Source organism: Maylandia zebra, linkage group LG15 (genome assembly GCF_041146795.1).
Source record: "Maylandia zebra isolate NMK-2024a linkage group LG15, Mzebra_GT3a, whole genome shotgun sequence".
Lineage (NCBI taxonomy): Eukaryota > Metazoa > Chordata > Actinopteri > Cichliformes > Cichlidae > Maylandia > Maylandia zebra.
Genome location: NC_135181.1, coordinates 39,316,694 through 39,344,497, shown reverse-complemented (window position 1 = coordinate 39,344,497; position 27,804 = coordinate 39,316,694). Strand labels below are relative to the sequence as shown.

At 40.6% G+C, this 27,804-nt stretch overlaps 1 protein-coding gene across 1 annotated transcript; it reads left to right on the top strand.

Annotated features, from left to right (window-relative positions):
* The first annotated feature begins 1,891 nt into the window (after positions 1-1,891).
* Positions 1,892-27,739, top strand: LOC101468823 (ankyrin repeat domain-containing protein 13C). The gene is made up of 13 exons (XM_004561473.4): positions 1,892-2,585; positions 4,209-4,250; positions 10,669-10,773; positions 15,423-15,508; positions 17,534-17,579; positions 18,480-18,546; positions 19,774-19,918; positions 20,350-20,481; positions 21,360-21,521; positions 24,528-24,607; positions 24,794-24,892; positions 25,077-25,177; positions 25,294-27,739. The coding sequence occupies exons 1-13, from the start codon at positions 2,198-2,200 to the stop codon at positions 25,422-25,424; spliced, it is 1,584 nt and encodes a 527-aa protein (XP_004561530.2). The 5' UTR covers positions 1,892-2,197; the 3' UTR covers positions 25,425-27,739.
* Positions 27,740-27,804: the final 65 nt, after the last annotated feature.

The following is a 27,804-nucleotide window of genomic DNA, read 5'->3' as shown; positions in this document are numbered from 1 at the left end:
CTACAAATAAACAGTGCAGTGTTAAATAAAAATAACAGTTCCACAGTGTTAAATTATTACTTTACAAAATGTCCTTCATCCAAGTTTTTGTTTTCTGCAAAAACAAAAGAGAACAATATTTTAGAAAGATTTAGCATAAAGAGGTGGTAAGTACACTGTACTGTATGTTAGGTATTTTAGTACCATGGTAGCATTTACTGGATATTGTTTTATAGTGACATTATACAGGAAAACTCTGTCATTCAATAAGGCCCCTTTGTTTTAGTTATTTTTCTCTTTGACCCAAGAATTGATGTGTGAGAATCACAGGCTGGTACAAGGTTGAAATACCACAGAGATCACTCCCTCAGCTACATTAGTTTCTTAATCTTTTAGACGCCTGTTGAAGGCCAAATGGTTTGTTTCAGATTTCACTAATGAAAGAACTCTTTGTTTTGTGCCTTGAAAATATGTCGCTGAGATAATCACAATTGTAGCTGAACTGATAAACTACACAAAGGATGCTTCTTCACCCAAGGGCAGGAAGACGCTGCCTTATCTTGGTCTGTACTGGTTTAAACTGATAATCTGCTGTCTCATGAATTTTACCCTCTATATAAACTGTTGTACTTGTGAATAAAGTTGAGTCAATTTGGGAAGACAACCTGAAGCAGTCTCTGTTTTCTTGTTCTCCCAAGCTGCTCCCGAGCTCGTACTAACACGCTGAATGGCATGCTTGAATATTACTTGAGAATATATTTGACTGTGTTACAGACTAAGGTACATTCTCTGCTGATAGACGTCCACGCCTCGAAGGAAGTCGATCCACGGATTAGGCCCTGGAAACCGTTTCCTTCACTGTACACACAGCTTTTATGAAAATAAAAGACAAGCCCCTATGAGCAGACAGTTTTTGTTACATACATAAAAAATATATATAATTATTGTTGGGATAAACGAGAATAGACTGCGTTAGCTGCGGGGGGGTTGCTGGCTGTTTCCCATGTGTCATGTAAGTTTTAAAAAATCATAGGAAGTGTAACTCCCTTGCTGATATATTTTTGAATGCAGTGCTTTCATGCACAGTACATAATAAAAATAAAATATGTTTAGATTTTAAATAAGTTGCGACCTCCAGTTCGTCAGAATTAACAGCCTGGAAAAAGTAAAATTAAATTAAAAATCATTAAAAAAAAATTAAAGAGGAGCGAGGAAAGACTTTTCACGAGAGAATTAATTGTAGTTTTGGGGGGATTTTTTTTTCTTTTTTTGAGGAATTTGGTTACTCGCGAGCAATCTGAACGCTTTCAGTTACAAGGCCAAAGCTAATGGGTAGTTGATGTGTGTGGGAGTTGGATTTCGGTGTTCGTGTAGCTATATTAGAGGTCATTTTAGATTAAAAATGTAAAATATCAAATCACTTTTATTGTCACATCACATGTGCAGGTACACTGGTACAGTACATGTGAGTGAAATTCTTGTGTGCGAGCTTCACAAGCAACAGAGGTGTGCAAAGTACAATAACATAAGAACAAGCAAATATAAGAATGGCTAAATCTGAGAATTATATGAATAAATATATGTACAATATAAGAGTGTATGCATATTACTGAATGTGTATACTAAATATGTATGTCTACGTGTGTATATATGTGTGTGTGTGTGTGTGTGTGTGTATACATATTTTACAAATTAAATAGAGTAAAAATAAAAAAAATATATAAAATATACAGAGGTTGGCTCTTATATGGCTCTTAAATTTGGACTCAACTCAAATACATGAGTAAAATAATAGAAAACGTGTTTATTTTACACTACTGTAGGCTGTGTTTTGATAAAATAGGAGCGGCTTCAGTGAGTGGCCGGTAATAACCTTTCCCAAACTCTCGCGATAATACGAGCCGGAAGATATCAGCCGAAGCGTTCGTACTAGTCAACTGGAGCCGCTTATGTTGTACTGCAGCCGTCGACAGTTTGGGGCGGTAGGAGGAGAGTGGACTGTTTGTTTTCATAAGAGACCGGCAGGAGGGGGGTGCTACTTTTTCGTCCTCGAGCAAACTGTGGTTTTTGTGTGTCCGTGGGAGAAGTAAGTGTTTTCATGTTGTGCAGTTTCCAGTGTTTGCGCGAAGACTTCCAACTGGCGAATCGCATCAGTTCGCCCGGAGGGTCATCGTCAGCGACGACACCCTCTGCTCCGTCAGCGTCGACCGTTTAGAAAATGACCGGAGAGAAGGTCCGCTCCCTGCGCAAGGACCACAGGCCGAGCAAAGACGAGGACTTACTGGAGCCCGACGAAGAGGCTGCGACCGGGACGTTTACAGCCTCCAGGACGAACAACAAGAGCAGAGCGAGTAAAATCTTCAGCAACCACAAGTTAATCAAGTCTTCATCCACACAACAACAACAGCAGCAGCAGAACCAACAGTCGCAGATTAATGCTAACACCAACACACTGTCAACATCCGATGTTATCGATGACAACAACAAAAACCCCATTATCCGAACTGGGCAGGACTTTCCGGTGCACGAATGTGTATTTAAGGGAGATGTCCGACGACTGTCTTCGCTCATACGGACGCAGAATATCGCCCAGAAAGACGTCCATGGTGAGTTTAACAACTGCTCATCTCAGCTGCCTTTAAAAAGCCCACAATGAACTGCCAATTTCAAGGTCCAGTGAAGCTTAGTTTTAGCTAATAGGCCATCATTCTCCGGCAGCATTAGATGTAGGCGAGGTTTCTTGTTGCCAAGGCCCAGATAACTGATGTCCAAATTGAGGAGCAGTTTAATGTCAATACCCTGTAATTTCTTCAAATTCACTTCTTTCAAGCCTGCATAAGGAAAGGTCCCAGCGGCCTTTCAGTCCACATTTCAAATTTATCACATATTCCTTGTGACATGAGTCATCTTTAAACACTGGATGATAAGTTGGTTCAGGGCCCTATGGCTAACGCATCAAGGCGTGTTGTGCGAAACTTCGGGATTCCCAGACTTGACTGCAATTCATCTGCAAGGCAAAGTCTGTTCAGATAACGCCACATTTTCCAAATCAACGCATTCTTAACTGACAGATCTACAGCGAAGGGTTGTTCCGGTTCGCATGTAAAGAAAAAAGGATGGGCTGTGCTTACTGTCAGCTCTGGAATGTGTTCTGTCCTCAAAACACTGACATGCTGTAATGAAACAACGTAGCAGAAGGGGAGGGCATTTACTCTGGTGATGCTGAAGAATCTGAACTTGTTAAGCCTTTTTGCCTTCTCGGTTGATGGTTACCTGGGCTCAGTATCTTGAATTCGTGGCTTTATTCCCATAAATTTTTAGCTTCTAGTGGATATAAGTTGAAGCTGGACCATCAAATCACTGAAGTAAGGCAGGCTTTGTTTGATATGTTTATTAACACTATTATATTTCATCCATTCACTTTGCTGTTTTGTTATGATTTTTTTTCCAGAAAACTTGTTGCTTAAAGAAATACCTTTTTAAACAATTGTTTTCCACTTGCTTGTGGGAGGGAGGAAATAGTCCCAGTGAATCCAGACAATACTTTCGTAACACTGCGTTGTTGACGAGTTAAAATGCAGCTTGTTTACAGATTAAACGTCATTTACATCAGCTGATTTTGGATTGGTGCTTTAAAAAATATCAGTGGTTTATTTGAAACTGTCAACAGTGGTGGCTGTAAGTGAACTCAGACCTCATATACACAGAAAAAAATCTTTCTGTTGTTCATCACAGCGTCCCTTGTGATTTTTAGCTGAACCCCAGCTTTGGCACATTTCCCCATATTTACCCCACGTTGTTTTTGGATGCGTGCCTACCTCCGTCTTCCTCTGTAAGGGAGAGCCTGAAGGAGCTGGTCCTACAGTTTGGCCAGATAGTAGGTAGAGGCTTTTGCACACCTGCCACAAATATCATTTCTCTCTTGAATGATTACCATGTAACACATACATTGTGTCTGTTAGCAGGCCATGTGCCTGCCTCTGAAATGTAGCTTGCTTTGTGGTGCAGTTGGGTAGTAATCAGTGGTATTGCCATCATGGTAGGAGAAGGCACAGTGAGCACAGACTTACCATATCATTTGGAGTTTAGCAAAGGCTGCCTCCCAGATTAAACATCTAATTCACTCCAGCTGTGACAGCCCTAAAGGCAAAATGCTCTTCGAAGTCTCTCGCTTGTTTTTGTTATTCTTAAATGCAGTACACAAATTCTGTTTTTTCCCCTTTCTTCAGGAAACACACCGCTGCATCTTGCTGTCATGATGGGACATAAAGGTGAGTAGTGTTGAAACATTCACCTCCACGTGCTTTATTTTGGTTTCTCTCCTTGTCTCCGTCTCCGTGGCTTTTTAAACACGCCTCTCTGTAGGCCCGTGCATCTTTTGTTTGTGTGTGTTTCAGTTTATTTCCCTCCCTTTGTGTGTGCATTTGCCAGGCTAAGCACCACCAGACATTTGTCACAGATCACCACATAGATCCCAGAAGGCAAGATGCTCATGCATGAATAAAGAGGTTGTGTTAATGGATTTTCTCCTGGTCAAAATCACGATGGAACAAGAGACCTTTCCTTCTTTATCTGTTAAGAGCGGGTTTTCTTTTCTCCCCAACTTTATAGATTCACAAAGGATTATCAGATCATATTTAATCAGTGAGTACTGGATAATGATGATGGTGCAAGAATTAGGCCCCTCTCAGTAGTTAAAGTCTCATTCTGATTGATGTAACACTGCTGGCTCGAAAGACTTTAACTTTGAAGCTGGCACAGGAGGTAATTAGTTGAGATAAGCGATGTAATTTTCAGTGCCTATAATATTTGCTTAGTCTGTTATTTTTAGTTACCTGCCAGTGTCTCTCACCAAAGAGGTTACTTTGGTTTTGTGATCGGTTCGAATTGGCTTGTGAAAAAGAGGTGAACGTGTTTCAGAGGCTACAACAATGTGTATTTTCTCAGAATGTTGAACATATAACAAATTGCACATTAATGAGATCTGGGCGTCTTAGAATAACTGTGAGTTAAGAGTATATAATGAATATGTCATGATGTATCAAGGCAATGTAGGAATCTTACATGAGTTTGTTTTTAGAATGAATTGCTCTGGCTGGACTGAAAGCATCCACATAAAACATTAAAACGCTGTCCCTTCAAGACTCAATGCCTGCATTTTAATATGACAAGGAAACATCAGAACATGCTTCTGAAAAATTAATTTAGCCTTTTTTGCAGTCAGCTCCTGATCAACCATTCAGGCATAGGGTTACCCGTGCTGCACATTGTCATTTGTGGTGTTTGTCACTGAAGCACGGGTTTCAATTGATTTCACATTCGCACAGCTCAATTTCTGTCAGTGTGATGGCTCTGCCACTACCTACTGGTAATTCAGATAGCAGAGTACCGAAGTGTTGTCGTGGACGGGACGCCATGGAATTGATTTTGCTAATGAGGTTGCCTGTCTCTTGCCTGAGCTGCTGCCTGGTCCTCTAGGGATGCTCAGGCCAGACGGGCTGAAGGCTACAGCATGAGATCACAGCCTGGGTGTGGCTGGCCTGTTGGGATGCAGAGGACAAGGCTCTCTTTGTTTCTGGCTTTTCTGCATATATGTCCGCCATTGTGGTAATGACAGTTGTGCATATCAGCAGTCTACTGTCTGATCGTTTGCATGACTGGAATAGTTGCACAGGTGAAATATCTAACGTAAAAGACGAAGAAAATCCAAAGCAGAGCATAATGCAGTCCTGAAAGCTGATGTCATTGTCAGAGGAGTAAGACAGTTTGTCTGGATTCTGCTTCCTGTCATGTGCCTGGAAAGAAAACTCTTTCTTTTTTGTTTCTTTCTTTTTTTGTTTCATTTGTCTAATGGGTGTGAATGAAAGATAAAATGGTGAGATTCTAAAAATGGCTTTGAAAGATACAGTTCCAGTGAGTGTTTGACATTAGTGGGCCACCCTGGCTGGAAAAAAATACTCTAAAGTGGCACACACATGCTCATTTTAAGATTTTGATTAAAATAGTGCATTTGAGTCAAACAGGAAAAGAAAATTTCCTGTTTGACTCAAATCCACAATTGCAAATGTTGCTGAGTATGTAAATAATGGTTAAAAAAAAAGAAGCCAGATCAACATTTAAAATGTACTCAGACTTAGTCAAAACTGTAGGGTGAAGGTAGGGAGCTTTAACAGCAATCGGATCCTGTCGACAGAAGCCCCATCTGCAGCCAGTGCACAGCAAGTAGCATTAGATAAGTGCTTTACATCACCATCCTGCTCCCTCACTCATGAGTTGAATGCGACTCAAGCAGGACGTCTGTGCAGCAGATGCACGTGCAATCAGCCCAGCAGCCCACAAGGAGTTTTCCTTTATCAGTGCTCGCACAAGTGCATATTAGATCGAACAAGACAGCAAACGGTGGCTAATAACAAGCAGCCTAAATGTCATTTTATCCAGTTAGCTAACTTTGTTTATATTTAAAACACTAAATACACACACAGCAATACATTATAGCCATTTTGTATAGAAGCTATGCTGCCCAAATTGGGACAAGTGATCCCAAATTTGTCATGATTTGATCATGGTTATCTAAAATTCAATTTCATTTTATTTATATAGCGCCAAATTACCGCAGCAGTAACCTCAAGATGCTCTTATATTCCAAGGTAGAGACTGTAATACACAGAAAACAACCTCTTTTGAGCAAGTACTTGGCAACAGTGGGAAGAAGAAATGGGAAGAACCCTCCAGCAGAACCAGTAGGTTGGGAGTGATGGGAGGAAGGCAGGACAAAAACACACTGTGGAATAGATCCAGTGGAAGAGATTCACAATAACTAAGGATGAAATGCAAAATGGTGTGTGTAAGCTCATAGTGAGTGAAGAAGAAACAGCCATCATGGAAAGCCCACAGCACCCTAGGCCTATTGCAGCATAACTAAGGGAGGATTCAGGGTCAACTGATCCAGTCCTAACTCTATGCTTTATCAAAAAAGGAAAGTTTTAAGCCTAATCTTATACCAAATATCAAATATCATACCAAATATTCTTGGACAAGATACTAACTCCGATGCATTAATCGGAGTGTGAATATTTGTGAATGTTAGAAAGCACTTGCATAGGAAAAAGCATAGAAAAAAAGTGCTTGTATGAGTGGATGAATGAGGTAAGTTGCATAAAGCGCTTTGTGTGCTCAGTGTTTACCATTTGAGAGGGGCCTGCTTTTAAATATCCTAGGAACCACCAACCAAATAAACTGGCAGTCTTTGAGCAAAGTGGATGATTGGGTGGGTATGGTGCTGTGAGGTTTTTAAGATAGGATGGGGCCTGATTATTCAAGACCTTGTATCTTGTGAGAAGGATTTTAAATTTGATTCTGGATTTAAGAGGGAGCCTATGAAGAGAAGTATGGGTCAAATATTCTCTCTCTTTCTAGTCTGCTGCAGCATTTTGGATCAATTGCAGGCTTTTCGGAGAGTTTCTGGACACTGATAAAAATGAATTCGGAAGTGAAAATTCTTGAATGATGGACAGAAAACAAAGCATAACTGATTTATTTGAGTAATTTAGTTAAACTACTTCTGATAACTAAATACTAATCAAAACATTATTGTATTAAAATTTAATTTGTTAGGAATCTTGTGGAAAAATCTGATGTTCAGGTCACAGAATTATCAGGTAAGATACTTTTGGAGAGAGCCAAAGGAAATAAAAAAGGGGTGGGTGTGTCTGTCTGTGTCCTTGACTCTGTAGTGACCAGTGAAAGATAAAACAGTATCTGTTTGTCTCCACCTGAGCACCATGTCCATGATAATGTGTAAATCGATATTACTTTGTTATGATAAGAAAACAGAACTCTCGGCTGTTCCAAAAGTTTGACTTGTTACTCATTCCTGAGAGAAATGCAAGTCTTTGATATCTCTGAAAGCGCCTCTGTGGATGTAGCTGCCATGTTGCTGTGTGTGTCTTTCTGAGAAAATGTTTGATGGTTGATTATGAAACTGTCCTTGAAACCAAATGGTGGCGTGCCACACACAGGCACATGCCACCTTCATCCTGACCTGCTTTTAAACCGATCCTCATTTGCTGCTGTTTGAAGCCATCTACAGCCATGGCTCAATATCATAGCTCAGTCTTTACTTAACTGTTGGTAACAACTTGAATGCGTCACAAATGCTATTATTTCACCAATAAGAGCAAACAGGAGACAAGTGCTTGAAACGGGAATTACAAATGTTTGCCTGGATGTTCAAGTTTAAACAAACACTTTAGTCAGTGGAATAGCCACGTGTCTTTGCTGTTAGTCACATTTGATACATAAAGCCTTCATTATCTCAACATGATGTAGCTACAATTGTGCTGTGATGTCCCGCTTACCTCACAGGTAATGGAAATGTATCAGAGTCGATCTTCGAATAGCAACTGTTTGTAATTTTTATCTTAAAGTGCGAGGCGATTAACTTAGTTTCTGCATTTAATTCACATCATAAACAACTGACATAGAACTCAAGTGTTGTGTGCCTTTAAAACAAAAGTGTATCCATGATGCCACACTATACGCTTGCATCTGAAACACAAAACTCAGACCAGAAGCTTGAAGGTGTGGGGCTCAGGACACACGGCCTGGCTGTTCTCCTCGTGGTTATATAATGCATGTCTGCTAAATGTTGTCGTTATCATTACACAATCGTTTGATTTAGCAGAGGGATATATAGGTCAGAGCCTTGAGGAAATGCAAAGCTTACATCAGAAAGCATGCTCTTGTCCGTTTGTTTGCCTGTGTTGCCTCCATATCAACTTCTGTTATCAGCGACTGAGTCCTGGAGCTGGGTGACAGTTTGAACTAACATGTAAAGACTGGGCTTTGCTGTAATGTTGCATTATTCATTCACTTTTCAGCTATCTTCCTGTTACCAATGCAGCTATTTTAATTCATTCAAGCATGCGATATGAACAGTATTAGTCAATCTTTTTGAAGTGGTCAGCTTTTGGACAGCGTTCGGCATCAAGCAGAAATTTACCAAGAAAATCCATTAAAGCCAGTAATGAGCCAAGTCTTTGAAACTCTGCATCACTGGTGTGACCATAATGACTTCCCAGCGCCGCGTCTCTGTTCATCTCGATTTTCTTTGCCATGCTCCCATCTTGATGTCTGCTGTACTATACACAACTGGTGTTACTGTTAATTGCTTATGAGGAGAATGTAGCCTAACTGTTTGAACTGGTTGATGTCACATCTTGCCCTTTTTATTTCTGTAACTACACTCCTGGGAGAGACGTGCTTCTCTTTGTTGTGTGGTTAATGCGTCTAATAAGGAAGAGTTTCAGATTGTATTGCCCTCCGTCATTAAGACTTTGTGTTACCCTCTTTCTCATTAATGAAACATGGGGAGTATGTAAATCAAATTCAAATTTTATTTGTCACGTACACAGTCATACAATGTATATGGTGCATGTGGTTTTGTGATGTATTTGATAGCTGTTATTATCTATGCAAAAAAACAAGTCAGGAGGATTTGAATGAGTTCACGTGATACACCCATGACTAAAAAGACCGGTCGAGCAAATGTAACTTCTGGCTCCAACAAGCAAAGGCCCCACATATGCACTCAGCAGCGGACCATTAGCACTTAGCCCCTGCTTAGCATTTGTAGGACTGTGACTTTTCGGGCCAGTGCTGGGACAGAGCTGTACAGATGCCAACATTTTAATGAGTGATGTCACAACAAAACTGACAGCTGAGCCGGAACAACAGGCTTCAGTTGTGGCTGGCTGTAGTTTGTTGACACGCTGCCCGGAGAGCAGAGGGATTTTATGCTGCACTTACTGCTGATCTCACCATAGAAAAGAGACGAAGCTCTTTGGCTGTTTTCCAGGTGTTAGAATTCAAGCACCGCTCGGAGGGTGACTACATAGTACCAAGGGATGTCTTTTCCTTTAGCTCAAAATTTAGTTCGTTAATTTAAAGCAATGCAGGACAAAAAAAAAAGAAAAAGGAAAGATTCCAAGTCTTGCATAATTGTAGGTCCCATATGGCTTTTTGGTTAACGTTCTATACACAAACTAGCCCTCTGGACACCCTGGAAACATTGTGAGAAATGTGCTCTATGTAACCGATGACACCTGTACTGCAGAGTAGTCAGTTTGAAGTAAACACATCAGATAAAACTTGCAGAGCAGGAGAAGTAAAGCTGTTTAACTTTGCATCTCATTTTTGTTCGGTTCCTCTGTGGTTTGAAAATCGAACACATGACTAGAGCTGGACGCAGGGTTTTTCTTCTGTGTATTAAGCAGTCACCATAAAAAATATCAATGTAGTTTTTTTTTTTAAAGTTTTTATTGTTTTGTTTTCAGCATATATTGTATTATGTGTTTGCTTCATATTAATAGGATGTAAAATGAAGATACATAAAAAAACATACCCCAAAGCACCTTTTACTTCTGTGGATTTTTATTATTAGTTACTGGAACATTAATTTCCTAATATCTATGACTATGAAGTTTGGGTGCTGTCACATTTTCAGACTATTTCTGGTCAGGAAATCATCCTTCAGCCCGTTGTCAAGTCAAGATGCCAAACTGAAATCTATTAGGTCTGTGGTACTGCTAGTGAGTCGTGTGTTAGGCACATTCCTGGTGGCTTTTTGGGTTTTCAGTTTGTCCTTCTGTTTGTCTTTTGGTGTTTAGTGATTAACTGTCCTCCTTGCAGAGTGTGCCCATCTGCTGCTGGCCCACAATGCACCAGTGAAGGTGAAGAACGCTCAGGGATGGAGCCCCCTCGCCGAGGCCATTAGCTACGGAGACCGACAGATGAGTAAGTATCTCTGACTCGCTGAGTAGCTGGCTTTGCTCAATAAAACACTCACGCAGAGGTTTGAAACTGATGTTGGTCAGTGAACTCGTTTACTAAAGCGAGGCATCAGGCTTGCACCAGTGGGAGAAGGCAAGAGAGAGAAGTTTTCATCAACAGATACAAATCAACAAACGGCTCTGCACATTCTTCCACGCGGCCGCCTCGCAGTGAGGCCACCACACCGGCCTGGCTCTTTTGTCCCTCAGAGGGGGGCATTCCTCAAGGCCCTCTGGCTTTTGTATTCCAGTGAAAAGCAATTCATTAGATATTTCCCTCAGTCCTGATAGGCTGATTATGCTCAAGCCCATATCACACGTGTTTTTGTCCCACGTTTCATAATGGCCCAAAAGTTTGTTTTGAAGCAGTGAGAATGTTTTGTATTATTTCACTGTCACGAGTACCTGTGGCACTGTACAAAAAGTCACGTTAGATTTTTTGTAATGACTGAGGGAGAATGGATTGAATGACAGCTGTTACAGTTTTGCTAGTACCGTAGTGCTCTGCTAGTGAGAATTTCACCTGCAATCTATTTAGAGCTTTTGATGACAGAAACAGGAAGGCTTGAGGTTTGTTCACTGTGGTGGGGTCTGTAGCTGTGGTGAATGCATTAAAAGTATTTTACAACCCTTCACTACTGCTACAGAACTACCAGGTTAGGTGTTGATTGGCCCACTTCATTCTCAGCTATTGGAACATCTCAAGTACAGCATTCGGATTTTACATATAAGTTAATAAGTTCCAGTTAAAAAATGACTTTGCTAACCTAGTACATGTTGATACATGAATGAAAGAGCTTGCTCTTTCATTCATGTATCCACACAGCCACTTCGCACCAATGCTACGTCATAAACGGAAGCAGCTTTAAGTTCCTCCATCGACTGCTTCCTCTAATGAACTGACTCAAAGTATGTCTGTTGACTGAAACCTCTAATGAACTCTAATGACATTTCATCTTACAGCTGGCAGGTTTCTTGTGCAGGTGACCATGCAGGTACATGTTGCAGTAAGGTTTTAAAGAAAGGTGTAGCTCTCTATTCTCTGCTCAACATTCATTTCCCCCGTATGTTGTTGCGACACAGTGCGTTTGTTACCCGGGTGTGTGGCTTTCCGTTTGAACGAGGAGACAAAATGTGGCTCAGAAATAGTTTTTGTCATGTGTTTGGTTCAGAAAGAGCTATTTCAGTCCTCGCTCGCCTCTGCCACACAGCTGTGTTGTCAGCTTCAGGGACTTGTTCAAAGAGAGTTTCAGTCATATTACTGTATGTGAGGCAGGGAGCTGCTTTTTCATGTGGGTGTCAGGCAGTAATGGTCTCACTAGCCTGAATAAACAACCAGACTTGGCAAGAAAAGTTTAAGTTGAAGAAGTTTGGCTTAAGAAGATCCTTTTCTCTTTCTGTGTCTTTGTAATAAGCTTGAGTTTAGATTTTTCTCACATGTTTTCTTCCTGTATTCAAAATTTATAGAGCTATTAGGAGTCACTTATAAATATCCACGATTAAGGCATTAGAATAGATTAGAATTAGAATAACTCATGATTCATCAAGTCATACATACACAAGATCACTTCATAATAGAATTAGTGCCAACAATCAGCAGCATTCATACATACAGAATAGAAATGCATCACAGCGTCTTATTTTTCTGTATACTAATTGCTTTTGGCTGAAATAATCCCTGACTATTAAATCACCCTGAGGGCACAAGTTCAACATCAAATAATCACTAACTGGCTTTCTTGTAGATAGAATCATCGTTATCCATAAAATTCATCTTCTTATCAGTATATGTTGCAGTATATGCTATTAATGTTATGGTGTTATATGTTATAGTGCATGTGTGAATCAAAACAAGGCAGCATTCAGTAACAAATGAGGAGATTTATATTACTCCTCCAACCTGTGCAGAAGAGTCAGGGTTAGAATTCCTGTAAAAGTAAAGGCACCAACAACACTATCACCAGCATATTTGAACATTTTCAGTTGGATAATTTTTATTTCTGAATATTATTATCTTGATTGACTGACTGAATGATATTTTACATTTTGCTTTTTCGGGTGATATGTGTGGCATTAGAAGGAAGAAAAGTTGTTTTTTGTTTTTTTATTAAGGCCATAGCAAAGCAAACGAATTCTTAAATGTTATTTTCTTATTTATTAATTATAAGCTGCCATAGTTTTATTTTAGCTTGTAACTAGTGAATTTTTCTACATTTATTTGCAAACAAAGGTTTGTTTATAGCCTCACTGTAACCTCACTGACAAATTAATGTAGAGCAAAATTATTGTGCATATAAAAATATGACAGCACAGGCTGCAGGGATAAAGAACAACGGAATTCTGTTTCAGCTTGTAATTATTTGTTATGTCTAAAAATTACATTTTCCTGATATGATTCAGAGCGTTTAAATGAAACTAAATTGAATCAAGCTCCCTGCATGTGATATGTCATCTTCAGTTAACTCGGCCGTTTGAGTTAGCTTGCAAAATTTGTCGACCTCGGTGAGTTTTCGCATCCATTTAATATTCTGGCCTGTGTCATTTTGAACTTTTCCCACATTCTTGGAGACCTGGCAGCAGCAGCCCTCCACCTGCGTATCTTGTTAAATAGTTGCCCTTTGTGGTAATGTAAAAGCAAGTTTTTTGTCTTGACTCTGTCTCTTTTTATTAGTGTGGAGGTGAAACTGCTGAGATCACTCGACTAATTAGTGCCAGCAAAGTGCCCCGATCAGTATCTCGGTGAATTAGTGCCAGCGTGGAGAGTCAGTTGGGTTTAGTGTTGAAACGGCCCGCATTGGTTTCTCAGTCTGTGTTGGCTGGGTGGTCTGTGACCAGATGGTGAGATTTTACTCCCTTCCTTGTCCTGCTGCGAGGCGGTGAGGATCAGGAGGAGCCCCATCCAGAGCTTGTCTACACTCATTAGGCAGCCAGGCCACAAAGACACCCTCATCCTGTAGTTGTGTCTGTGCCGGCTGGCGCATGTGCGTTCCTGTGCTCTCATTTGGCCTAGTTTTACCGTTGAGTCCTCTGCCCCTCTGTGCTGCTGCACGGGGAGCACCAGTTAGACAATATGAACAACATGTTTGTGTATGTTGACTCGCCACGTGGACATGGAGGAGGGCACAGGAGATGGTCAGGCTGATGACTATGCCATATGGGCACTGCTGCTTTTAGTCCTATTAAAATGTAGGACGGGCGGGTTCTCAGTGGCCAAACATATCCCCCCCTTTTTTTTTTTTCATAACTGCTTCCATGACTTAATCACTGGAATAGTTGTTGTCATTTATTCCCTTCATGGCTTCGTCAAAAGCACCACAGTTATGTTAGTGAGCAACTGATGCTCCCACTCCCTAATAAGCATCACATAACATCTAAATAGTTGTTGTAAATTTGCGTGGAACCGTTTTCTTTTGCACAAGTCTCCTGCAGCCAGTGCTGCAGAACGCTTGTTAATGTGACCCATCATGGCTAAAAGCCCCCTGTGAGCGTTCCTCTCCCCTAGTTCGTTAAGGAGGTTAAAGGAGTTGCTCATTAACAGGCAGCTCTGTATCTGCCATTGCTGCTCCCTTTGAACTTCCTGGAACGGTTTGATCCCTGCAGGCTATGCATCAGGGTTGGTTGGATGATGCTGGGAGTGCCCCATTTGGCTCCAGGAAGCTGGTAAATCTCAGTAAAAATTGCTGTAGCCTGTAGCACTTTTTTTTTTTTCCATTGTTGACATGATTCGATTAGAGAAACCGTTAAGTACACAGTATTTCCTGTACGTTTAAAAACGTCTTGCCCTAAACGTTAACCTTACCAATATTGCAGGTCTGCCCTTTGCTGTGCAGCATAAAAACAGATGGTATGATATTTTTGGGCATGAAAGAAGCACAGTATCTGTCATTCTGATCACCACCTGTAATTTTAAATAAAACTGACGATGTTCTGCAAGGCACTCAGATTGTGGGAAATCTTGAAAGATGCCCATATGGAAGTGAAGCCCAGCACCCTTAATTTTAGAAATGTTCAAGTAATCATGATTAACCTCCTAGGACCTGGCGTCCACATATGTGGACATCACATTTTGGGTTATTTAGACCAAAATACTCAATTTTGCTCTACAAGGGCCTGATATCCACTTATGAGGACATTATACTGCTACTGTTACTCAAAATTTTAAACGAATATGCTCATATGTGGCTCTTATTTTTCTTAAAAACAAAAATAAATAAAAAAAAAAAATCTGGCAATTTTTCGTTTTTACATTCATCGGGCCCCAATGTGACCAAATTTCAAAGAGAAATTAAAAATGCTGCTGTGGAAGAGTTCGGGTTAAGGACAGCCTGTCTTTCAGGGAGTGTGGAGAAAATGGTCAGATTTGCCAAAACATGGTTGTTAAACTTTTTTTTTTTTTTTTTTTAACATGGTTGATCAACTCACAGTAGAATATTTATTAAGTTTAGCAGTGGGATCGGATCCAGTAAAACAGGGTTATAAAAAATATTCATGGCAAAAAGTAATGTGCCATCCAATAACCTTAAATTAAACTTTGATATGTTTTTGTATAGAAAAAGCTGGTGTGTCACTTTTTTTCTCTTCTGTTTTTCTGCTCATCTTTCCGTGCGCTCTCAGTCACAGCGCTGCTGAGGAAGCTGAAGCAGCAGTCCAGGGAGAGCGTGGAGGACAAGAGGCCCAAACTGCTGAAAGCCCTCAAAGAGGTAACGTAGTCTTAAAGTCCTGCTAGAAGCCAGTTTTGCCACTCTGCACCCAACTTTGGCAGCCTCTTTTTGTTTTGTTTTGTTTTTTGTTTTTTGGCCGCTATTTTGAAGCCTCTGCCCTGAACGAACTGAGTTGGAGCCGTAACTTTATTTTAAATACTCAATGGACTATTAAAAAAATACATTTGCTCAAATTAAGTTTTAAAAAGTCTTTTTACCTTCAAGTTATACTTCTACAGCTTCATAATGGCTAATTCCAGAGTGCTGACACCATCGATGACTCTCACCGGAGCACTAATGTCATGCTAATTAATTCAGTAAACCAATAAAACCAGCCCTTTTTTTTTTTTTTTATTGTAACAAATAGATATGCCTGCCACTACACAGATGAAATTGCAGTGAGTCTCTGCTTTGCATTTGTGTCGGTTAAACCACAGGATTTTTCGAGTACCATTTCTCTCTTTTATAATGTCTCTGATAGTCCTTGCTGCTCCTGACCCTTTGATGGGATATCTTGTTTTATGGTCATCAGATCTTTTTACCTGTCAGAGTGCTCTCATTCAATTCTGTCCTGTTTCTTTTCCTTTCACTGGGATCTATTCTGCAAGCACAGCCTTAGCACATGTCAGGGGTAGACATTTGTTCAAACACAAGTAAGAGAAACAAGACACTGCAGACCGACTCAGAGAGTATTAGAAAACGTGCGCACGGGTGAATGCCTCTGAGAAGACACACACACCGAGTGCAGGCTCGGTTGCTTTATTTATAGTGAAAGTAAGTTACATAGTACTTCCTCTTTTAACAGAAAGGGGAGAGGTCAGGCATTATCTCAGCTTATCTGACCTTGCACACATACACTGAAAATAACAATGCAGAAGTATATCATGCTTATCTGACATCACTAGGGATGGGTATCGTTTAGGTTTTATCCGATACCGGTGCCAAATCGGTACTTTTGAAACGGTGCCGGTGCTCAAACGGTGCTCAAACCGGTGCTTAAAGAATGGAGAACACAAAATTGGTCCAAAAACCTCTCATGGTCAGCTGTTTTTTGTAAAAAGATAACAATGTTAGCCTTTTCTGCAGCTATGGGGCGTATATGGTATCACTCTTGGCTGGAAGCAGTGCTTAAACAATGGAAAAAACACAAACTTTGTCCAAAACCTCTCATGTTTAACTGTTTTCCACTTTTTCTTTGGTCATTTTAGCCTTTTTGGCCAGGGTGAAGGGAGTATCTGCCATCAAACAAGAGGTCAGCTGTGCAGTAATGCTGAGGAAATCAAGAACAGGACACGAGCAAATAAAACTCTGCGTTTTATCGTGTTTAAAGAGGTTATACCACTTCACCTGACCTTCCTCCCTCACTGTAAAAGTTTTAAAGTCTCAAGTACTTGACAGACCTCGAAGGCTGTATTTTCCCTGAAATGATGAGACCGGCGATTTTCTTGTGTCATCATCTCTCTGAGATTATAAAGCTCTGGGAAGTGATGATCCTCGGCCAGCCTGACATCATTGCTGACGTGTGGATTGAGACCACCGATCGTAGCGGTGATCCAAGCCTTACAAGATAATTAGACTGTACTGAGGTGGGGTTTGCTATGTAAAGAAGCAGAGGCTCAGTTATACTTTCATGTAAAGTGAAACGCTGGCGTGCTACTTTTATAATCTCATTAAATAAAACCAAATATGGTGTCCAAGTCTGTGGTTTAATTTATTTTTCTGTTGCATAGAGCTCGCTATGTCACTATTGTTACAGTGGGTGAATTGTTCTGTCATTATCAAAACCATCGTCCTCGTGGTGTAACTCAGTAGGAGTACTATTTATTTTTGAGTATTCTTAATAATTTATTTATTTTCAATCTGGTGGCTGTGAGGCACAGAGAGGGTAGGGAAGTTGGAGAGTGTTGAGAGACAGACTCTGACATTGTGGGTTTCCGGCCTTTTCATCAGATCTGTGGAATAATAATCAGCAGTAGAAACACGTAGCCTCACTCCTTATTGATTTTTCTTTATCTGTGTTCACAGCTCGGAGACTTTTACTTGGAGCTTCACTGGGACTTCCAAAGTTGGGGTGAGTCAAGTTTCTCTGTCTGCTCTCCTTTGACAGTTTCTCAGATTTGATCCACTGTGGAAATGAATCACATGTCATTGTTCTGAAAAACGAACACTAAGGAATCTCAGGGAGAAGAACAGACTTAGTGTTCAGGTGGTTACGGATGGATTACCGTGTATCATGAGGGACGTTGAGTGACGTCAAGCTGAAAATGACAGTGCCTGTTTGAAATGAGCCAATACGCCTTCCTTTAAAATGGATGTCTCACCTTTAATGATCTAATACATCAGGTAAAACATAACAGCGGGTAAAACATAACAGCGGACCTCACAGATGGAGCACGGTGTGTGGCGATAGACGAAATGCCTTCACTAGAGCTCAAGCATCAGCATTTGCTTAGCTTGCAGACCAAACCCAGGACTGTAGGCCTGGGCTGATTTCTGTGTACTCAGTGTGTCTTTGTGAATTATTGACAAGGTGAATAGGGTTATGTAACACACACGTGATGGTAACAAAATGTAAAATGGTTACATAAGGATATATTTTTGCCAGTTGAGATGGTGTAATAGTGAAAGTTATATTTTTAAGGTTTGTGTGCTCGGAGAACAACACAGACTTGTATCAGATGCACATCTTGCTTATTGACTGGTCTTTATTTTCTGTTGTTGTTTTTGTTAATGCGCAACTATTCTTCTGTACTTTGGAGCAGCAAGTAGAGTATCATGCCTTCAGTTACTTAATACGATAGGGACTGTGAGTTATTAAATATTTAGCTGTTGAACTACTTCTGGTATGTGGCACTCTAGTTTCCAGGTTTATATGCCACCAAAGCTTTGAAATCTGCAGTTTTTTTTCCTCAAATGTGCTTTCTAAATTTAGACGTTTTACACACCCTTACTGTATCTTTTCATGTTGCAGTGCCTTTGCTCTCCAGAATCCTGCCTTCAGATGCCTGCAAGATCTACAAACAAGGCATCAACATCAGGCAAGTCCTGTCAACAAATGTTCATTTAAATAGCATTCTGACATTTCAAAACTCAGTCACTTCTCAAGCTGCCTGTTAAAGTAAACCAGAAGATGTAAGCCCTGCCATATTAAACATTTCCCAGAGAAAGCCTGCTCTTCGTGCACTTTGTTTTTAAGGCTTGCTGGTTTATTTGTAACTGCTGCTGTACACAGCATCCACTCGTCTTTCTTTTCTCTACTTCCAGTTTCTCAGTTTTGTTAACTAGAGTGTGAAATCAGCGCCTGCAGTATGAGCAGTACGAGGAAGCCGAACAGCGATCCCTCTGTGCGCACAACTCTTCCTTCTGTTTCGCTTTAAATCACAGTCTCATAGATGAAGCTACTGTACAGTCTACTGTGCTGAGTAGCTCACTTACAAAGAGCATCAGCAGAAATTCATCACACCCTGACACATGCTGACACAGTCTCAACAGTGAATCTACAGTAGGAATATATGCCGCTGTGCTCCAGCGCCTTTCAGGCAAAAATCCAACGCTATGCAGGCTTGAGGGCTGGCTTCCACATTTACAGCATATGCACATAGATTTTCATACATATATGACAAATCCTGCCACCCCTTTATCACGCACGTAAACCTATGCCTCTACGTTTGGGTTTATATCAGCACAGTCTATTTGAGGATTGAATTGAGTTTGTAAAAGTGTGTGTGTGTGTGCATCTTCACTCTTCCTTATGAGGTAACCTTGATGTGGAGCTTGTCATTATTCTGTGAAACCGCTCCTGGCTGTCTAATTTGGTATTCAAAATGCCCTCTTATTATGCCAGAGTTGTAGGGAGAAAAAGGGAGAGCGAGAGACGGAGCGGGTGAAAGGAAAAAAACTGTCACAGCAAGTTCATTTACATACCAGCTCCACGGTGTGTCAGGCCTATCATACCTACCCGTAGCACCTACCGCTTTGTGTGCATTCTTCTCAAGCAGATCACTTATTCTCTTTGCCGTCACGCTTTATTTCAGGACTACCCACTCTGACAACACAAAGAAAATTTTGAAAAGTGCTGTTGGACTCCCGTGGCAGTGATTACCATACACATTGTCTCCGACCTTTCAAAAGTGTAACATCGAGCACAGTTTTGTCTTCGCTCACAGTTTTGACACGGTTGTGCTGCTGGCCTGAAAAGTTAACTTGAGCTCACAATAATTCTGACTTTTGTCTCCTCTGTGTATGTTCACGATGTGTTTATGCAGACTGGATACAACCCTGATAGACTTCACTGACATGAAATGCCAGCGGGGTGACCTCAGTTTCATCTTTAACGGCAATGCTATTCCCTCAGAGTCTTTTGTTGTGCTGGATAATGAACAGAAAGTCTACCAGCGGATACACCATGAGGTGTGTGAAACCCTTGGGGCCCTTTAATTTGTGATGTCTGTTAAGAACAAAGCAGCATATTTAAAGTTTTGTCATTGACTTGAAAAATGCAGGTTTGTGATTCTACAGTGAAGACAACTAAATCTAAAGTTGTTTAGTTGTGTTTAAGTAAATTATATAACAGTGTCCCTACATATTTTGGTATTTCTTATGTCTAGCAGGAATATTTGACCTGATGACAGCACTAGACCAAAGGTCAGGGCATCTAAATGTTAACAGATGTAACCCTCTGGGAAACTACAACAGTTCAACATCTTGTGCAAACACTTCAGAAAGAGTTGGAGGAACCGACTGACATCATTGTTTCCAACACTAGGATGTGGCTGTTCAGTGTTCACTATGCATGATGCATAATGATGTGCTATATTTATTTATTTATTGTACACTTTAAGGAGTCGGAGATGGAAACAGAAGAAGAAGTGGATATTCTGATGAGCAGCGACGTGTACTCCGCCACACTGTCCACCAAATCCATCACGTTCTCTAGGGCGCAGACTGGTTGGCTGTTCAGGGAAGACAAGACGGTGGGTGTCATTTGTCAGCTTTTAGAAACTCTGCTCTGACTGTGGACCTTCAGGGACTTTTAAAAGTTTAAGACATAACGACTGTAGTCAACTTTTGAACCCAGTTCTTGTACTTTATAACTCAGTTGACTGGGATAGCTGGTGAAATTAAACTTTACTTATGGTTTCACAGATATATCAGTGTGTAACGTGACATTGATTGCAATATCTCATTTTTAGGTTGTTGTGTTTTTTTGTTTTGTTTTTGACTGTTTTCTTTAAAAAAACCGGACCTGAAAAGAACATCAGCAGCCTTTAGACCGGATCTGAAGCCTGATCGATATGAGATTTTAATACCATGTATTTGATGATCATCAGATATATGGATGGATACCAAAACCTTTTTTATTCCTTCCAGACACATGAAACATAAACAGATTTTGCTAATGTTGTTAAGTGTGTGTATTTATGAGTCCTTACTATAATAATAAGACGATGGCCTTGTTTTGCCGACGGGGAAATTTGAGCGTTCGGTGGTAAACTATTCAGTGTTAATTCATAACAAAGGTGTTTTTCTTCTTTAGCTTCATCGTTTTTATTTATTGGCAATTTCAAATTCCAGTGCCAACATATCATATTTCCTGTTGTAACCCCCACACCAGGAAGGAAAGGCAGTAAATACATCAGAGAGGCAGTGATGACCCCAGGAAGGGAGCTCAGGTGACAGGATTGGGGTTCAAAACAACACAGACAAATCTGGCAGTGTGGAGTTAGTGACTGAAATATGACAGTATTGCTTTTTGCCCTCTCAATCCTTTGTCCTTTTGACTTCTGTTTGAAAGGGAAATTGGTCAGTCTGTGGCAGGGGGGAACTTATCTAACTGTTTATTAATCTCCAGGAGCGCGTGGGAAACTTTCTGGCCGATTTCTACTCTGTGAACGGCCTGGTGCTCGAGTCCAGGAAGAGGAGAGAGCATCTGAGCGAGGAGGACATCTTGAGGAACAAAGCCATCATGGAGAGTCTGAGCAAAGGAGGGAACCTCATAGAGCAGAACTTTGAGGTGAGCATCACTGACATGAATAAAGATTTATGTGTCTTTGTTTGATAACTTCACAAACCAAAAAAACAAAAACAGTCTTCCTGTGGCTATGCCTATTTTATGTGCAGTTGAAGTCCTGTTTTGAAGCTTTAACTTTAGCATTATAGCATCACATGTCAATTCTTTAGAGCCAACCTTCAGCATATTTAGACGAGAGGTTGGATTGATAAGTTATGAGCTATGGCCAAAAAGCTGCTTAGCTATCTGCATCCATATTATTAGGCACAGAGTTATGGAGTGCTATGCAACATTCCAGTTCAAGTTTATTTATATTGCAGCAGCACACAATAACAGTCATCAAATGAACTAGTGTCCTGCTAGAATCCAGCAGACTTCTTGGACAGACTGTAAAGTTAACCGCACATCAAGCCAAAATACACAAGCACTACAATCATAGTCGGGAGGTCCAGTTCAGTGACTTGAATTTGGAGACATGAAGTCTGGCAGACAGCTACCAGCTGCAGCTGCCTGTAACGGCATCCAGGCGTCCTTCAAAGTGGTCGTGCTCCCAATAATTCAAACTTTAGGTCCTGATAAGATTTAAATAGGTGAGTTAAGTACATTTTAACAAAGACCTCTCGCTTATGAAAAGGGAAGTGGAGACCAAAGGTTTGTGGTAGTAAACTGAAGTTAGGTGCTTAACATCTGAATCTATGAAGGGTGACTCTGTTTGGGCCAGGAAATGCAGTTTTTATCACTAAACGTTTGTCACCATACTTCTTTTAACCTTTTTTATTTCTACAGGGAGATACAGTGCTGCAGGTTTGATGGGCACTGAAATGTACTTAATTTACATTTCTCTAGTTCATTTTCCCACAGGTTCTCATTCAGCAGTGAAGTTAAAGTCGTTAAATTTGTGTTACAGTTTTTTTTCTTTAACTTGGGTCAGTTTGTTCTAACATGAATCCTCGAGTGCACCTGTGTATCAAGTGCACCTGTACACCTCCAGCACTTTGTCGATAAACATTGTCTTTACTTATACCTGCAGCGTAACCACCAGTCCAATCCTGAAACTGTCCTGTCCCGCTGGAACATTGGGGTAGGACACGAGCCTCTCAGACAAAATAAACCTCACAGTACTCCTCACCCCCGTGTCCATACAAAGATAAATCCTACAGAAACGGACCCTGTCGAGCCACTTTGTATGGTTTATTGAAAAATTCCTGACTGGATCCCCACTAATGTTCCTTTTGATGTTTTTATTTGTTTGAAGACAGAATGAACAAATGCCCCTGAGCCACTCTGCATGGATTCAAATTCTACCACTGCCCCCCAGTGGTGAAAGCTACTAAGCTGTTCATCGCTCACCCACCATCCCCTCACTATAGTATGTTCGAGAGGAAGCCGTAAACACAACCACTCTGTGAACATAAAGCCTCTCGACACACAATGGACGCTCACGGCTTTTTGTTCTGTTTTTGACCGTCCTGTGTTCTGTGTTGGGCTTTGTTTCATCAAAGTGTTCTCTGTTGTCTGTCAGAACTTTGTGCTGATGTGAATTGGTGCCTGCTCTTGTTTAAAGTGGGGGGGGAAAACAGTTTGAAGGGATATCATTTTTTGTTTTAGTTTTGATGTGAAAATAGTCTCGCCTCCACACCTGTGGAAAATGATACATGGGAAGTGGATGAGATAAGCAGCTGCTGTGACGCAACGGTGTTTACTACAGCAGGAGAGAACAAGTCAGTCTGTGGACGCAGGCAGAGCGTGGGAGGCTTTGGAATAGAGCTGGACACTATTGATCGCACGGATGAAAGCTAACCCCCCCCTCCCGGTGCCGTGGAATGATGGGGGAGCAGGTCCGGCATGCCAGCAGATCAAGGTCTCCACAGCCTGTGTGTACTCTGTCCTCATCACAACAATGTGCCAGGCCTGGTACACAGTGTGAGAGAGGACATAATAAGGCTGCACACCTTATGTCAGCCATCTCTTGGCACAGAGGTGTCTCGTCATCCAGAACCTGTTTTCAGATTCTTCTGCCCTAGTTGTCGTACTCAACCACAGCTTACAAAACAGAGATCGGCTGGTTTAATAGTGATTTTAAAAAAAATCTGAACTCTGGCAGAGCAGGGAGCTAATATTTAGGAATAGCAGACTGTCAAAGCACCTCGTAGTTCAGAGTCATCCAGAACAGATCGTCCAATCTTAATATGAACTGACACCGAAGAAGAACATTAAATCAAGAAGGCCAAGCGCCAAACGTTTTCCAATTTTTTGTTTTTAAAAAAAAAATTATTTCTTTTGAAGAAAGTTGTCTTTGATCCTTCGTTGCTCGTGGGGAGAGTCACTCACTTCAGCTGATAAAAATGATCTGGTGAATGAATCTGATACGGCAGCGTTACAGCTGAATTTCAACAAAGCTTAACATTTGAAGGCTGTTTACTGTGCAGCTCCTGTTTATTCAGTTAAGATCACTGGTTCACACAGTTGTTATCAACCATGAACAATAACATAGAATCTAATTTCAAGGCCGGCACAACAGCATCAACAGCTCTCCTTCTCCTCCTCCTCCTTCTCTGTGACCGTTTGTGACGCTCACCCGCTGAATTAACTAAAGATTTAACATCACTGAATCAGGACTTTCTAGATTAAGTTTGGTTGATTCCCGCTTTTAGTAATTACTGATTTAGCTTTAATACTATGCTAACATTTAGCTTATTATATAAAGTTACTTTGCTGTTGTTGGATGGCTGTTAATTATGTCAGCATAAAAGTATACAGCTTAGTGATGCGCTGGGGCCCTCTAGTGGCATGTGCCGTGTATGTCATTGCTCTGCGGGGAAAAATTAAAGGTGTGTAGGTAAACACTAATGTTGATATAAAAGTAATGACAAAAAACATCTGTCACAACTTAGATCAGTTTTAACATTTTTTTTGTTAGTTTCACTCACTGTTTTTAAGTGTGACCTTTCAGTATTTTACACTTTAGCCTAACCATGACCTTTTTTTAATCTCTTTTCTGACTTTTAGCCAGCAAGAAGGCAATCTCTAACCCCCCCGTCACCCAACACTATATCCTGGGAAGAATACATCACGGCTGACAATGGAAAGTAGGTGTCTGAAGTGTTTGGGAATAAATAAAGCAGGAATCTCTACGTGTGCCAAATGCAATATTCACATAGGTTGATGTTTTAGTTACTGGAAGAACACTGGTAGTTTTCCATGTCTGCATTAATGAGCTGTGAGCTCTTCCTGACTGAACTGCCTTCATCGTGGGATACAATTTTCTGTCTCAGAGCTCCTCATCTAGGAAGAGAGCTGGTGTGCAAGGAGAGCAAGAAAAACTTCAAAGCCACAATAGCCATGAGTCAAGACTTCCCTCTGAGCATCGAATCGTAAGTCTTCATTTAAGCTGCCCTCCAGATGGTTATTAAAAAGCAGGCAGCATCATTTTCTATTGGTATTTTCAGGCTTGTTTAGTGGGGATAAAGGGGGAAATTATTCATTCATTGAGACCTAAATGCTTTAGTAAAATAGACTTTGTTTTTGTTTGTTGATTTGGGTTCTCGTGTCCCTCAGGTTACTGAATGTTCTGGAAGTGATTGCACCCTTCAAGCACTTTAATAAACTCAGGGAGTTTGTTCAGATGAAGCTCCCCCCTGGCTTTCCCGTCAAGCTCGGTAAGCAGAGTTTTATATGGTGTTGCAAACAGTAGTCTGCTGATTGATGTTCATGACTTTTTCGTGTGATGTGTTCTTCATGTCATCCATATAATTGTGCTCTCGGCTCCCCGCAGACATCCCCGTGTTTCCTACGATCACGGCCACGGTGACGTTTCAGGAGTTTCGCTACGATGAGTTTGATGAATCCATTTTTAGCATTCCCAATGATTATAAAGAAGACCCTAGCCGCTTCCCCGACCTTTAACCTCACACACTGGACACTGAACCGCAAACAAGCAACGAGGCAACATTATGCTACAGAGGGTACTTTTTGAATTTAAGAAACAAAACAAAAAACATGAGGAATAAAAACTGTGTTTTGCGACTACCCCTCGCCCGCCCCGACTCTGAATACAGACGGCGACCAGACAGCCTAACACACCTAAATTTAAATCGGAGGTAGCGGGTTGTTCGACATCTCCTCGTGTCGCAGGTTTGAACTTTACCTTTTAGATTTGATTCGATGCAGCGTCCGAGGCAGGAAGCGCAGGTGACTGTGAGAATCTCATCAGTGAAGGGGCATTGGAGTTAATATGAGAAACAACACAGCAGGTGAATTTTCTGTATATTCAGTACGAGTACGAAAAACAGCAGCTCAGCTGATGCTTTGTATTTAAGTATGTAAGTAATGTTCATAAAGGGACTGTTTTAAACTGATGTGTAGTTAAAGCACTGAGTGACTGTGAGAGACGCTGGAGAGGAATTCCACTTGAAATTGATTTTGAGATCAATTTTTCACTTTTCAAAACACTCGTGAAAAATCATCAGCCTTTTTTTAAAAAATATTTTATGATCTTACATTTATTAAATTACATATCATAATTTATGTCCTAATCTATGTTACAGGCCTGTGTAAGAACTCTATTAAAGAACACACTAGACTATTCCTATTTAATGATTAAGGATGAAATGTAAATGTCCAAAGGGGTCGAATTATTACTAAAAAAGTGTTACTATAAAAAAAAAAAAAAAAAGGATTATAACGGCCATGTTAAGTAAACAAGAAAGTGAAAGGTCTGTTATTTTAATTTGGATGTAAGTTTGAAATGCCAAGAATAAGCTTGACATTTGACTCAACGATATTCTTGGGATGTGAGGTTAATTTAATTAGTTTTTTCTTAAGGTGGCCTTTATAATCCTTTGAGAAGTTTGTTTTGTATAAAGCTGAGTACTTTTTGTAGATAAAAGTCCTTAAAAAAAATCAGTTTTCCGTAGAATTCCACTTTAACTGTGCACATTTTTAACGTGTGCATGCGTGTGTGTGTGCGTGCGTGCGCGTGTGTGTGTGCATGCGTGTGTGTGTGTGTGTGCGTGTGTGCGTGCGTGTGTGCGTGCGTGTGTGCGTGTGTGTGAGCGATGATTTTTACTGGCACAGAGTCAGTGAATATTTGAGGCACTATTTGGATCCACTACACCTACTCGCCTTCCAGCTGACTTCTTAGACTCATGTTGTGAAGCTGAATCTTTAAACCTGCATTTGAAATATTAACTTTTAATGGCGGCAGTGGTAGCGATGCTGCAGATTTTAATGGTACTGCGAAGTCTGAGCGACAGGGCAGTGTAAGTTAGGCTAACCCAGCCTTTTGTTTTTTACTTCATCAGATTGTTTTGTTGTTCTTTTTTAACTGTGTAACCAACCGCACAGTTGTGCTAAAAGAGGAACTCTGGGGATTGTACAGTGAGCAGGTGTCTGGGAATCAGTAAGTACAGCATTCATGCCCCTTTTTTTTCTTACACTTAACAAAAATCAGGCATTTCCACCGCACACTATAGAAATACATGTTCAGTTATTGATTTGTCTTTTACTTTCTTTTTTTATTCCTACGTGTTTATGGGTTTCAGACATCCTCTGCAAAAAGAAGAGTTGTGTAATGTTTTTTATTTTTATGCATCATGTGACATAATTTGAGACTGTTGGTTTGTAAATGGTGGGAGTTGCTTTTTTTGTACATACTTATGTTGCTTTAACAAGAAAAAAAAAGAATCTCTTAATTGTTTTGTTGGATTTTTTTTCTTTCTACTCCCTGGAGATGTGTGGAACCAATAACCTGTCAGCTGTGTGAAGAAGCTCAATATCAGTCTGTAGGAAGGAAGGAAGGAAGGGTTTAACTCTAAGGAGTCTTCGTAGGTGCTGCTATGGTTCATGAGCTCTTAATGTTGATACAGACAGCTTTCTGTGGGATGTTGCTATTGTACTGGTGGCTCAGAGTTGTTCAGCATCCTAATCATTGAAACACCGTGCTTACATATGCATATTTAGTATGATAACCAAATGCAGTTTGACTTTTCACATTCCATAGTACAGGCAGGCGCAGCTAGTGGAAGTGTGCCTCTTCACTGACATAATGCTTTACATTTATTTGATGCTCCTTCCCGAATTCAGCTGATTGGATTTGACATGTTTTCTGTAGGAAATGATTCATCCATGTCTAAATGTCAGTTGTACAGCAAAAACTGTTGTATAAGTCTGCGACACTATTTTCATATAAAATGTACCGAAATAAAAAGCCACATATCTAATGTTTGCACTCTTGTGTTTTTTCTAACTTGGTCATATTAAAACATGCGTGGCACGGATACGACAC

Excerpts from the sequence above, each read along its gene's own strand:
- LOC101468823 (XM_004561473.4), top strand. The coding sequence starts at position 2,198 with ATGACCGGAGAGAAGGTCCGCTCCCTGCGCAAGGACCACAGGCCGAGC. Across the intron at positions 2,586-4,208 it reads CGCCCAGAAAGACGTCCATG|GAAACACACCGCTGCATCTT; the intron begins GTGAGTTTAACA and ends CCCTTTCTTCAG. Across the intron at positions 20,482-21,359 it reads TGTTCAGGGAAGACAAGACG|GAGCGCGTGGGAAACTTTCT; the intron begins GTGGGTGTCATT and ends ATTAATCTCCAG.